Source organism: Passer montanus, unplaced genomic scaffold (genome assembly GCF_014805655.1).
Source record: "Passer montanus isolate IOZ18808 unplaced genomic scaffold, ASM1480565v1 scaffold21, whole genome shotgun sequence".
Classification (NCBI taxonomy): Eukaryota; Metazoa; Chordata; class Aves; order Passeriformes; family Passeridae; genus Passer; species Passer montanus.
The window spans coordinates 2,244,222-2,258,699 of NW_024366703.1; the positions used below are offsets into that span (position 1 = coordinate 2,244,222).

General features: G+C 38.1%; 1 protein-coding gene across 3 annotated transcripts in view; it reads right to left on the reverse strand.

Moving 5' to 3' along the window:
- Positions 1 to 14,472, reverse strand: part of ERCC6 (ERCC excision repair 6, chromatin remodeling factor) — a 44,229-nt gene extending 29,757 nt beyond the window's left edge. The window contains exons 1-5 of one of the 3 annotated variants that reach the window (XM_039709166.1): positions 14,412 to 14,472; positions 13,239 to 13,672; positions 10,686 to 10,806; positions 8,623 to 8,731; positions 6,096 to 6,822 (exon numbers count right to left, since the gene is read on the reverse strand). In XM_039709166.1, coding sequence (XP_039565100.1) covers positions 6,096 to 6,822; positions 8,623 to 8,731; positions 10,686 to 10,806; positions 13,239 to 13,669 — 1,388 coding nt within the window. In that variant the 5' untranslated portion in view covers positions 13,670 to 13,672; positions 14,412 to 14,472. Of the gene's footprint in view, positions 1 to 6,095; positions 6,823 to 8,622; positions 8,732 to 10,685; positions 10,807 to 13,238; positions 13,673 to 14,150; positions 14,335 to 14,411 lie in introns of those variants that run through there. The other 2 variants (XM_039709169.1, XM_039709167.1) reach the window with 2 other exon arrangements.
- Positions 14,473 to 14,478: the final 6 nt, after the last annotated feature.

The window sequence follows — 14,478 nt, forward strand, 5'->3', positions numbered from 1 at the left end:
TATTTTATTAATTTAATTGAACACTTAAATTTAACTTCCTTCCTGTAGAGAAAAGTGAAACAGTGTATTATCTTACACAGAAGACTCAGTTGGAAACATCACCATCTTCAGGGTGACATGCTCTAAATCTCTACTGCAGTCATTATTAAGAGAATGAGTTTTATGAGGTTTTGGAATTACAGAGTGATTTGTGGTTTGCATTCTCAACTTATTTGGACTCCAGGCAGCTTAGAGAATCACCTTCCTGTCCCATCATTCCCCCACTGCTGAAAAAGTACCAAAGGATCTTCAACATTTCAATGAAATGATGAACTTGTGTTTCAGTGACCCAAACCCATCTGCCTCTAAAGGGAAAGTGTACTCTAGCTGGCTATGTACTACTCAACCAACAGTGCTTCCCTGACAATTTGGGGTTTGCTGGAATTCTCTCCTGGAAGTGACATTTACTGCAGGTACACTGCATGTAGTGGATAAACTCACAAAATCCCTACAGAAACTGGCAAGGCACACAACAGATTAAAAACATCTATAAGCTACTGTTCTGAATGCAGTGCAAAAGCAAACGTCCACTTAGTGGTCTCTGCATATCTGGCAAATTTGTTTAAGAACATTTGTGTTGGGAACAAGAGAGCAAAGAAGAAGTTCAACACTTCACATCCAAGCAATACAATCATACACTCTTTCTCATGAAAGAAAGCTGACTCTGTGAGGTTTCTATATGGACTTTTCAGCAGTACCTTTTGAGAAAATACTTCAAGTCTGTCTTTATGGGACTAGTCACAAACTTGGTATTGTTCTGTTAACTCAAAATAAACACCACCATCTCCAAATACACACAAGTTCCAATCACTGCCAAGAATGAAAGCATTGAAAAACTAAGACAACACAATGCTGGTCAGGTTGAGAGAGCCAGTTTTGCTGAAGCATGTTTTGATCTCTTAAGTCAAGATGTCTTCAGAAGCAAAAATAATGATGGAGGGAAAAAAGAGCAAACACAGGGAAAAAAAACAGAAGAACAAATTTCATCTGACTGGGTTATGACAAGACTCAAATCAAGGAAGGAAATTCCTACTTACCACACCAAAATCAAAACAACTACAGATTACAAAGCTTCTAAAGAGACGTGTAGATAAGCAATCCATACTAAACCCAAGCAGGGCAATAATTTGTACAAGAATTTGCTATTAATTTTGTACTCCAACACGAATCACCACCAGCCAGCACGGGAGCGGCAGCCTCCCCTGGGAAGGAGCAGATTGCCCTCTAGTGTGCATTGGGGAAAGTGATCCAGAAACAACCAAGAGGAACTCCCAAGTTAACTCGAAACTGTCCAGGAATTTAGGCATTTCACCTCCCTGCGTTTCCTTTTCACGTGTTCTGTTACTTCACTGAAGTACTACATTTCTTCCAAGTGTCTAGAGGTTTTTAGCCATCAATTACCACTTTAAAGAAATAGCAGCACTTGTTATCACAAACAACTTTCAAAGTTTGAAGAAGCTATTCAGTTTCTGAAAGGCTGTGAACTTAATGTAACATATATCACTAAGATAGTCTACACTGAAATATCATTGTTTTACTTAGAAAAGTGTAACTATCCAAATGGCTGAAGCCATGGGAGGACAAATGCTATTTACAAGACCAGTCTGTTAGCTAATCTGGTCTTGTACCTTTCCCTGGAAGTCAGACTTTGGAGGGAGAAATAGTGGTCATCATCTCTGACTTAAACACAGTAACTTACTGCTCATTTGGTCAATATATTCCTTACACACGTCAGTTAAACATCATTAGTATGCCTAAACAATCAGAAAATACAGGTTTTACTATATTACCAAATTCTCTTTAAAACAGAAGCATGACCTTTGAGAAATCTTATATTGTCCATTGTCATTGATATAAACATAATTTTATCCCTGAAAGTGAAGTATGAAAGCCATATATCATACAATTAAATTTCTTCTTAATATAAGAATGTATTCAGATACTAAGCCCATTTCACACTTATTGCAATACCCTAGAAAGAAATTCTGCACCCAAAGCAGTAATGAGCACAATTTCACTTTTTTTTTGGTAAAAATGCAGTCAGAAACCAAGCTGAGTATTTAAAATAGTTTGCATTTGTGAAGCACAATATGTTTTATATTTTATACAACTAAGAATCCCTTACAGATTATTCTAATTTGCTAAATTGACGCATTCAGTATTGCTTTTTTGATCTAACTTTTTATGGTCTGTATGGGTGGATTTAATTGGTATGTCCTAACAGATGAAATACATGCAGTTAGTACCACAAGCCTCCATAAGTAAATTAAGACTGATGTAGACAATTACACACTTGAGTTTAGAATGAAAGGTGTACTCAGTGAGTGAGAGAAAATATATCTTCATTTCTGTCCTGGTTTTGTCACTTTAAAGAGCAGTAAGAATGCTTTAAGAAAGTATCTTTCAGGAAAGGTAGTATTTAATCCTTTTTTAACTTACCACTTTGAAACACGGAGAGATTCACTAACTCAGATAACTCAGATACATCAAGGAAAGCTAGCACATGAAAACTGATCTATGAAAACAAATTTAATTTAACACGATTTTTTTCTTTATGAATCAACTGCTTTGTGCACTGACTTCCTACTACTCAACCGCCTGGATATCACTTGAGAGACAAGAAAAGAAGCAGCTTTCCCAGCCTTGCTTCTGTGCACTTGACAGCAATAGAAGTCAAACAACTGTACTTAACAAACTATACAGAATACACAAGAAAACATAGATACAGCACTGATCTCCCACAATATGACTTGTAATTCTTTCCTTGAAGCAGCAGGCAGATACATACTGACAAGTGCTACGGGAAGAATGCACTTTAGAGTGCTAAGGTTTATTATGACTCCAAGCTATTACCTTACACTGACTCCATCCTGATGTCAATAATGTAATGTATTAACTACATATAAGCAGAAAAAATTACTTTATACTTATGCTTGGCATTTTAATATATGAAAAGGAAAGCTTTAAGTAATATATACAAAATCTTGACACTTTGTGGTTTCCATATCTGCAAAGCTTCAGAATAATACAAAAAAAGCAGCAGTTTTCTTGTTGAGAAGAAAAACAAAAAAGTTTTATTTCCTACACATTTAATAAGCATTCAAGGTTACTATTCTTTTGTGCTTCTTGGTAAAAGAAGTTGAAAACCAAGTTCCTTTTCATCCTTTCCACAGTCTTCAAATAAACTGACTGTGCCATGACCTGATGTGCAGGTTTTGGATGAAGCAAATTAATTTTCTTCACAGTGGCTGGTATGGGGCTGTGTTTTGGATTTGTGCTGCACACAGGGCTGATAATACAGACATGTTGTTGTCATTGCTGAGCAGGGCTCACACAGAGCCAAGGCCTTTTTGTGCTGCCACGCTGGTGAGGAGGCTGGGGGGAGACACAGCCAGGACAGGTGACCCCAACTGACCAAAGGGCTGTTCCAGACCAGATGGCATCCTGCTCAGTACATAAAGTGGGGGATGTTTGCAGTGATGGAGTTTGTCTTCCCAAGTTAGTTATCTGAGATGGGGCCCTGCTCTCCTGGAGATGGCTGAACCCCTGCCTGCCCATGGGAAGTAGTGAAACAACTCTTTGTTCTGCTTTGCCTGCAGGTGTGGCTTTTGCCTTCCCTATTAAACTGCCTTTCTCTCAGCCCAGGAGTTTTCCAGCTTTTACCCTTCTGATTCTCCCCTGGTAGGAGAATGAGGGGCAGTGTGGGGCCTGGCTGCTGGCTGGGATTAAACCACGACATCTGAGCATTCCACTGGGCAGGAGGGAACAGGTTTTGACACCACCAGCTCCAATTTTGAACACTTCTAGATGATGATGGTCACTATTGGTAATACCTGTTGATGGGGATCAAATCTCTGAGATATTCCTGTAGCATGCTACAGACTGACTACCTAAGCCTCTGGGTTCAGCTGGTATGGATAGCTGGGAATGAAAATACACTAATTTTCAGTGAATATTTGAATTACCTATAGGTGCATGACAATATCCTATTTACCTTACTCTCCATAACCCTGATGTTCCCTGGTACTGTTCATTATTCTATGAAGCTATGAAGTCACCTTAGGCATTGACCTTTCAGAAGAGAAGACTCTCTTCATCTGCATGTCTACACAGCAACATGGCTCCAGTAACAGTAACTAAAGAAAAGCAAGACCCACACAAGGAAAAAAATCTGAAATTCCTGTTAGCCTAAGCTGAATCTGCACAGCTGAATTTTACTTTTTCATGTTCCCTTGCTCACACCTTGCTCTGAGTGACTAGGCAAACCTCTGGAAGCAGCCTTTAGAAGGACAGGCTGCTCTGCTGCCTGACATTTCCTACAGACAACAGCTCCTATTCTGACAAGTCTCTTGTTCTAGAGATGCTCTGCAGTCATGCAGTTAGCTAATTATCCTGCTTTAACAACATCAGTGTAGTTTCCCCTTGACACAGACCAATCTCTTGAAGTCCCATCTCTGAAAAGTTTTAATGTTAAGGAAACTCATTTTCAGTCTCTAAGAGTGTAGGACTGAATTCATTGCCAAGCACAAGACTAGATGTTCAGAAGAATAAAGTAATCCTGAAGGACTTTCCTCTGCCTCTCTCACGGGTAAAATATACCATAATCTCACCCATTCGTTTGCATTCAAAAGTAAAACTGACATGAAACAAGATATAAATGTAAGCAAATGACAGCATTTCTACAGCATTCTTAATATGTTTCTTAATTCACTACATTTTATTTTCTCATGGCATTTCCTATAATGAAGATTACCTGGGGGTGTCAGCATAAAAACATCAATGTGGACAGCTGCAGCTTAACAGCCACAATAACTGTAGCTATGAAATTTTTAAGAGATGTAGTGTTTTGGTAGCAATTACAGTTATTGATATTTCTAAAATTCATTTAGGCTTTTATTGTAACTTCAGTAACCAAAAGAAATGTAGTCTATGATATGACTTTGCTAAGGATAAATTGTCACAATCTTAACGTTATTAAAAAACGTTTTTGAATGAATTTAAACTGTGAGTCATATTAAAACTTTCAATCAAAATAAATTACTCTTGATGAAAACACTGAATTAAAAATGATTTAATATTGGTCTACTTTAAATGTGAAGAATACAGTTTTATTCAATAAACCAGTAAATATTTTACCGATTAAGAACAATTAGATTTGTTAATGCATCCAATAAAAAATATATTTTTTTGACCCTTTGGACATTGTTTAGATTAGCCTCTTTCCAAAATTTCTATTCGAGAGCAATAAATTATGCCTTACTTTTGAAAAGCAACATCCTGGATTTGCAAACCTATTGCCTTATATCGGTTCCTAATCTACCTTTGTAACCTGGGATGTGAAAGTGAAGTTGGGCTCTTCCCACATGAGATTTGCTACAACTGAGAGCACTTCTGCTACCAGAAGATACCTCTTTTTCCACAACAACCCAGGCACTCAGCACAGGAGAGACGTGGTGGTCTATTGCTTGATTCCTCCTTTGACACAGCATCATTTAAATCCGTAAGATTTTCTGTTTCCATAAAAGTGTAAAATTTGAGCTTCCCAAGCATTAACTGAGTTCCTATGCTGGGCTTTATCACTACATAAATCACCCTTCACTGACTGTCCTAATACATGTTTTTCCTTTCACTCTAAAGAAGCTGTTTTCAAGTTCCATGATTTTCTAGAGGACTATGTACCTGAAGGACATTCAGTAAAGGTACCTAATTAAAAGTACACATCATTGACAAGCTGAAGTTTATTATATGAAGCTCAACCCTTATAGCAGAAAAGAGACAATATGCCTGTGATCAGCAACACAAAGGTTATACAAATTTCATAAATCACAGATTAGCACAGTTGATCCACAAATAAGGACCTATAACAAGAAGAAAAGTTCAACAGCAAATTTGTTGTAATTAAGTTCCACGTTTGAATCCTTCTAGAAGGCTATCTATGATCCTTCTACCTCATTTCCCTTACTTCAACACACTCCCTAGCAGTGTATTATAGCTATTGTCCTTTGCATGTTCAACATATTAATTTATTATTATCAATAAAAATGTCTAGGACTAACCTTAGTCTCTGTTTATAATAGTTCACATCTCCATCATCTCTCCATCGTTTCACTTTGTGCTTCCCTGATGAGTGTTCCTCTTCCTCAGAGCTTGGAACGAAGTCAGCATCATTTTCAGCTTCTTTAAAACCCTTCTTCACCCTATGTTTTTTTTTTCTTGATAAACTCTTAAGCTCATAATCAGAATCATTCTCAGCAAGAGAAGATGCCTGCTCTTCTTCCTCTTCTGCTGCTTCTGGATCAAAGAGCTCCTCATCAGGTACATACTCAGACTCCCCACTATCATCCTCTTGTTCATGCCTGCACTTCTTGGCCCCAAGATATTTGTCTTCCTTTGGAATTCTGGCCTTTGAATGAATCTGAAGGGCATGCTTCTGAAGCTCTCTCAAGTGTTTTTTTAAACGCTTATCTGTTTTTGAGAGGGCTTTACCACTTTTTTCCTTTGTGGCAGCTGCAGGAGCCACACACTGAACATTTTTGGCTTGTGCTTTCTTCTTTGCTCCTTTGTGACGGGATAATTTCTTTCTTTCAAATGACAATTTAGCCTGGTCTGCTAAGTACTTCTCAAAATCAGATGCTTCATTTAGCCTTAACTGTCGTGCCTTCCTCTCTGGCTTCTGAGGTATTTTAGTTCCAAATGGAGTCATCTGACCAGTTCGGATGAGCTCGGCCCACTCTGTTTCCTGAGCAGGCATAAGCATACTGCCAAGGGATGATGGACCAGGTTCTACAAGGAAAGTCAGAACATACAGCATGCCTTTAACACTTTCTGTGTAGCTAAAGCACAGGAACAAGGGTGTTATACTATCAAAATGCAAATACTTCTGAAACAACAGGCAGCAGCAGCAACTACCATAAAATCAATTCCCAATGATACATGAACTCTAATGTACCACCTATGTTGTCAATTGTCAACATCACCATGTTCATGTTACACATACTATCAAAATGCAAATGCTTCTGAAACAACATGCAGCAGCAAAAACTACCATAAAATTACAATTCCCAATGATACATGAACTCTAATGTACCACCTATGTTGTCAATTGTCAACATCACCATGTTCAGAACAAGAAACCACTGTTTTCCCATCCGTAGCAACACTACCCTTTTGAATTTTATTATTATTTATTTTATTATTTCAGTCCTACTCAAAAGCTTGAAATTCGACATTTTGATTACCACACCACAACAGGCAAAAATCTCACAAAACACAGATTGTCCTACCATATGCCTCGAAAAAAACCCAATGAGAAAACAACAAACAGTAAAATGAAACAAAAAAACCCCAAACCTGTCTTCCTAGCCTACAATACTAATATGAAGATGATGACTTTTAAAGTCAGATTGGCAGCACAGCACTCTGCCATAAAAGAGCACTTTTAGGTGCACTTACTATACACAAACTGTAACTGGTGTTAGAAACCAAAGAGAAAGAAAAGCTCTCAAATTCAGGAAACTGAAGTAGAATTCTGCCCTGAAATCTATTATTAAAACTCAGAATTTCAAAATAAGTCTATGAGGATTGCCAGATGTAAAGCACTTTAAATTTAAAGCACCATTTTAAAGCACTGTATCGATCATATGCTTAATGAGTAAGGACAGTGCACTAGGCATGAAAACCCCCTCCATCTCCACCCCTTCCTACTGGAACTGCTCCATTTCTTCTGTTGGGCTCCACTCACTTCTTAGTTACATTTCAACATGCTGGATGCCTGAGTTTTGCTGCATGAGCACTCCAAAGAAAATACGATTTAAGATGCTTTTCTACTGAGAAAAGTTAGCTGAGGCTTTGACTCCTTTAAGTGTTACTGAATCAGCAAAGAAGCATGAGCTGTACAAGATGGGAATCTACTCCAGCCACATGTGCAAGGGTCAAACAGCACAAAGGGTTTTTTCACCTCTGCAAAGAACAACATAACCCAAAGGTGATGCACAGACACCAATGGGACCCAAACTTGTCCTGCAGAATACTGCAGGTTATTGACCAAGCTTAGTTTGCAGGGAGCAGAGAGAAAGAACACCTAGCAAAACACTGAGGCAACATATATTCTGGAAGAAAACTTACTTTTAATTTTAAAAATCACACTGCAGCCTGAAGAGAAGAGCATTTCCCTCTTCCATTTCTAGTGATACTTCCCAACAGTAAGAAAAAACAATTTTGTTAATGCTGATTGATAGCATCCAGCATATAAAATGTAATTCAATCATGATGTTAGTCATCTTTATCAAATTAGCTGTGAAAAAAAAAGTTAGGATTTCCAATTTATTAAGCCCAATACTCTAATGTGCCTGAGCCATCCCTACACAGCTGAACACAGATTAACATCCATTTTTTAAATCTTCCCACATGAATATGCCAAGATTTGCAAATCCGCAGGTGTACAGAGTAAGTGTTCTTAACTCTCTTTGAAAGCCAACCACTGAAATTGATTTCCTTACTGGCAAACATCTTACAAAATAAGTTCAAACAAAAAAAAAGGCATTACAAAGCAGAACAGAACTTCCAGCCTTTTCCTACACATACCTTCATCTTCCTCATATTCAATCTCATTTGCTTCATCAGCAAAGTCTGTTAAACCAAGTATTCCTTGAAGTCGTTTTTGCTTTGCTTTTATCTTCTTCAGCTGTTGCTCCTTCAACAAAAATTATGTACGTAATTTAATTTTTAGTCTGCTTTATAAATTTATTAACCTTTTAAACAACACTTAAATCAATATATTTGAAGTACTTTAAAGCAGAATCTCATATTCAAATATTTACAGTATCACACTTGAGAAAAAAAGTGCAAAAAAAGTGTCACCATAATACTGTAGGACTCCAACCCAAAGGAGACACAATTTTGGGTGTATGATTATCTTACCATATGTGTATAGTAAGATCAGGCTGTTTACACACACAAAATTCATGTGCACACTGCATTTCTATGTACATTTCTTAAGGCCATTTTATATGTTGATTCTAGGAATCAACATATAAGGAAGCCCATCAAAGCAGAGTGCTGAGATGCAGAGAACACCAAGAGATTTGTTCATGGGTGCAAGACTGGGTTCATGACTACCAAGCCACAAATAACAGCTGTAAGATTTACTAAGATTTATTAATCATCTCAGAAGTTTTGGAATGTTTTGTTAAAAAGGAACTGAAATTGTAAATCAGTCCAACATCTTGACAGGTGTTTGTACATGGTTAGGTCAGGACTGGTCACGGTTAATTTAACAGCAAAAAATAAAAAGTTAAATTACTTCAAAAGATTAATGTTACAGATTATGTTTATTACAGCTATTAAAATAATTCTTAACTAACAATTCTTCTGTTACACCTTTTTTCTGATTGTAATATCCTCAACAGTGTATCTAGTTGTGATGGCATGATTCCTTGATGTTCCTAACTTTCCTCTGTGAAACAAAACATTCTAGCAAGTAAAACCAAGACACAGGCAATGCAACCTTCACATTCGTAACTCCATGCTTTTGGAAGTATTTCCTTACCTAGAAAGGCACATACTTCAGCAAAAATCAAATCCATTGCAAAATTCAGGTTACCAGGACCACTTTTATGGCTTATGATTTTCAAAAGGAGATTTTTTTCTTTCACTTCAAAGATGGTTAACAACAAACTTGCAAGGAGGTCTGAACTTCCCCTGCAACTAACATGTGTGCAAATTTCTTCAAGCAGTATCACAACAGGCAGAATAGTGATCATTCTTTAATGGTAAGTCTGGTTTAATGCATTTCTTCCTACTATTTCAGCTACTTTTTTCTAGTCCTTTGCCACTGCTCTGTACTGTCCCATCACTTTCTTAATTGGCTAAATGATAAACACTGTATTATCTGGGTTTCTGAAGTTATCAAGGTTAAAAAACTGCAAGTGAATGAGTCAGTGGCAAATGACCTAAGACTGGCCTTCTGAGGGCAAAGGACAGTAAGTTTCACAGTCGGGTTTATCATTAGAGAAAGTATTAGGGCGAACTTCCAGCAGACAATGAGCTGACCAAGGTGCTACATTCCTGAGTCGTAAAGTTTCTCTTGTTACAAATCTCTTTCCTATTCACAGCTAAGGTCTATTGCCTACATTACCCCGATGCCAGCTGGATTGCTCTACAATTCCCTTAACTCTGCTCTGGCAGAAAAAAAACTGCAGCAGTTTCTGACAAATCAGTGAGTTAAAGGGGCTTACAGAGAGAAACTATGTGTACTGACAAGATACAGACAATGACAGAGGGTTAAGGAAAACAACTCAGGGAAGGAATAACCATGAGACCTGAGATTTAGTGAAACTACTGAATCGTGCCCTAACAAGACTCTGTCAATTCTCCAAATACTACTGTGAAGGTTTTAATTAATGCAAACAAATCTTCTGAAATGGGAGATTGGAACTTCAGTTTTATATCGTGCTCCAAAACACAGAATAAAAAAAAAATTCAGCACTTTAAATTCTTTAAATTAGTATGAAACCTTTTCAAAGGAAAGGAAAGGAAATTCTAGACTGACTCTGAACTATATAATTAAGAATTATATAACAAAAGCCAAGCCTTAAGACAAAGTACAAACTCAGTATTGTTACAGGAAATTACTGTAATGCAATTACCTTGTTATATTTTTGCCGCTTCACAGAATCTAGTTTTCTGTTAATATTTTTGTTGTCAGCAGCTTGAGGTGAAAGTTCCTCAATAATTTTATTTATATGTCTCAGAGATGTTGTACATGATCTGAAAAAAATAAGATTGCAATGAACTGTAAATTCTAGAAAGAAAAAAAAAAGCATACTCTCGATTCTGACAATTTAAAAATTCCAGGAGATTTAACAAAAGACTTAAAAAGGTCTAAAGGTAAGATTCTGAATAAGCATAATATATTTAAACAACACTGGAAATATCAACACTTTAAAAAGTTGTACATCATAAAATAATTTTAAACTAAATTTTGCTAATAGTAAAATTCCAGCAGAACTTAAACTGAATAACCACTGTAGTATTTAGTACTCAAAAGTTACAAGTCTGATGATGACAACTAAGAGTGGTTGTTTTCATTATTCAAAGTAAACAAAACAACCCAAAAATCTAAATGGGAAACCCCATGTTTTCATTTTCTAAAATGGTTTTAATGGTTTGATGCCATTATATAACGAAACCTGTATTTTTTACCTTTTATGGAAAAAGTAGATTACAAGACAAAAATGCAATTTTACGAGACAGATTAGTCCAAAGAATTAACAGCACATCAACATTAAATTTCTCCTACTCATGCACTACCATTTTTCATGTTTCCATATAAAATATGAAATTCAAGTAGAACCACATGCTACACCCTAACATGTTTCTGCTGTTGAATTCATTTGCAAGGAAGAAGGAAGTGCCCCACTATCAGAAGCAAGAAACCTAGGTTTGTTAATTCATATATCAGAATAATTCATAAAGATTGACAAACTAGAATCTCAAAGCATTATGAAAAAAGTCAAAGCCAACTGTTCACAAGACCTGCAAAGCAGACATTATTTCCCCTGTATGCAAAGAAAAGCAGTAAGGAAGTCTCCTCCATTGCCAGGGAAGAAGATTTTGGGCCTCACTTACTTCCAGCTCTAATCTAAATTCTACCACTGTTATCCTTCCTAGGAGATATATTCCACCAGCTCCCCAGCAATTACTGCCATCCTCACTTCTCCATTGTCTTTTAACATTTTTGAAACATCCCCTTTCTCTCTCATTTTCCAGTTGTACTGCTTTCCAGTACACCGTCCTCCTGCACATCTCCTAATTTTGGCTCTTGCTTCCTTGGCACTCTCTTCTTCCACAAAACTTTAACTAACAGGACTTTGGAATTTAAACTGGATTTAACTTCAAGCATTTTTATTCTCCTTTTTCAGCTTAAATTTGTGTGTATACTATAGAATCATGCAGCTTCTGAACTCTGCCAACTACTCAAAAACCACTTCTTGCCTGATATTTTCCCTAGTCACGCATTCACAGTGCTACAGGATTTTAAGCAATTCCATCATCCTTTTCTCATGTGTAAGTTTTGTTACTCCCTCTGCTCAAAGTCAGCTACACCTGTTAATTTTCTCAAAAATCAACTTTCAGATTCTCACATAACATTTTATGCAGACAAGATTCTGCAAATCTGCATAAACCATTTGCAGTCTCTCATGCAAATCTTGTTTTACAACTTGGAGTGAAAGGTGAAAACAGAGGGATAAGAAAAATCATAGGATGCTTCTGAAAGAAAAACAGGAAAACATAAACTAATTAACAGTGCTGTGCACCCCTTCAATAGCCACATACTCTAATTGTAATGGCAATGCTGCTCCATTCTTTCTCTCAGTAACACCTTACTCATTATGTTCTTCTGCTCCACAACACCTGAAATTAGATTTCAGTGCTGCCAACTTATTTAACTTCACATCTCCACACCCAAGCTGGAAAATTAATGAAGTACATATAATTGAGACCTACAGAACTCTTGAGCACTAAAAAAATATCATCAATGCAATACAGTGAAACATACACAGGTAGAATAATCTACCTGTAATAGTTCACAAAGTAACTCTACAATGAGACTAGAAACAGAAAGGGAGATGAAAATTTGAAAGATTACTGGCTCCTATTCCTCAAAGTCTTCTACTATCAATGGTATCAATGTTACTTATGCATTTGATTCCTTTAAGGTATCATGAAGCACTTCTTATGAACACTTGTGATGAGGCTGTTTTGGTTGTAGGACATTCATGAGATGGAGTCATCCAAGTTACTGAAGGAGCGTAACTCGAAGGGGACAATCCCACAAAACATACAGAATTGAGGAAGTGACACTTTTTCTGACTGTAACTTTGAACAACAGAGTATAACGCCACTCTCCACTGCCCAGAAAACAGATGCATCTTGGTGAGGTACAAGACAAAGCAGAAAAAGGAGGTGCACGCTACACTGCTGCCTCGATACATGACTAGATTAGTCAAATAAGAGCAACGAAGCATTGTCCAATGTGAAAAATATTTTCTTCATTTTTAAAAGGTGACTCCAAAGAGTACGTGTAATCAAGTACTTTCAAAACATCTTTTCCTCTTTAAGATTTTAAAAACATGAGACACCAAGTCTCATTAAACTGTCAGTAGCAGAAAAAAACAGTAAGAAAAAACACAATTTACCTCAAATCCTCCTGTACTGACTCATACTCTTTTGATGCATTAGCTATTTTTGCTGCTTTAGTCGCTTCGTTAATTGCATTATCTACTTGCTGAAGAACTCCTTGCTCCAACACATCCTGGTCATAGACATCAACTCCCAAATCTTTGAGCTCAGCAGCATGTGCACTACATGAGACAGACTGAATCTGCTGCCTGTCGATCTGTAAGAGAGGATGTCCTCTTCTGGGCACCTCCAAAGGAACAGCCATGGAAGTGGAAGCCTGGCAGTCAGAGTTGGGAACTCTGATACTATTACCCACACCATTGTCACAAATGCCATTTTCCTGCTCAGTGCCCAAGTCCTCATCATTATGCAGGCAATCGCTGCTTGAAGTAGTGGCAGACTCTGGTTCTTGGATACTGTCTGGCAGGGGACTCTTGTCTGTTGGCATCCTCTGCTCAAAGGTAACAAAGAAGCACATTGTCACAAGAACATCCACACATACAAAGCTCCTCAAGCAGACTGTGCCCCCACCCAAAATGTAAGCAAACCAATAAGCATGTTTATAATAAATTCTTGTTTCAAAACACCTGGTAGTCTAGTTCTCCATCAGTCATCCCCGCAGAGGCATCTCCATATCAACTTTCAAAATCAAGACTGACCAAAACCTCTCTGAGACAACTATGTTTAAGCCTCCTGGAAGACACTGATAGGAAGACAAATAAGACAATGTGTAAAAATCACTCTCCTTGCCAGACAGTGAACTCAGTCTTGTGTGTAAATGGTCACGCTCCAGAAGACAGTGGCATAACAAAAACATGTACAACTCAATATACCCAAACCCCAAAAATACAACTTTCGGAAACAGGTTAAGCCTTGCCATTGAAAGCACCAGTGAGTGTTCGACAATTCAAAAGTGGAGCATAAAGCACCTCAGTTCTCAGGAAATCAATGCTGGACTGAGTTCCTAAGGCCAGCCTGGAGCTGGTACGGTCCAGCAGCCTCTCCCAGCACGGCAGCCATGGATCTCAGTCCCACCTCACGCCTTCCTCCCAGCCGCCGGGAACACACAGACAGGCTCGGCCCTGCATCCAGGAACAGGCACCGCACCACGGCCCGCCCGCCCCGCGAACGCCGCGGCCTCTGCCCCGCCCGCACCAAGCGCCGCTGGGGCAAAGCGGCGCTTCACCCACCTCCGTGTGCGAGCGAGCGAGCGCTGGCCAAACGCGGCTGCCACGGGGCTCCGGCTGCCGCCGAGCC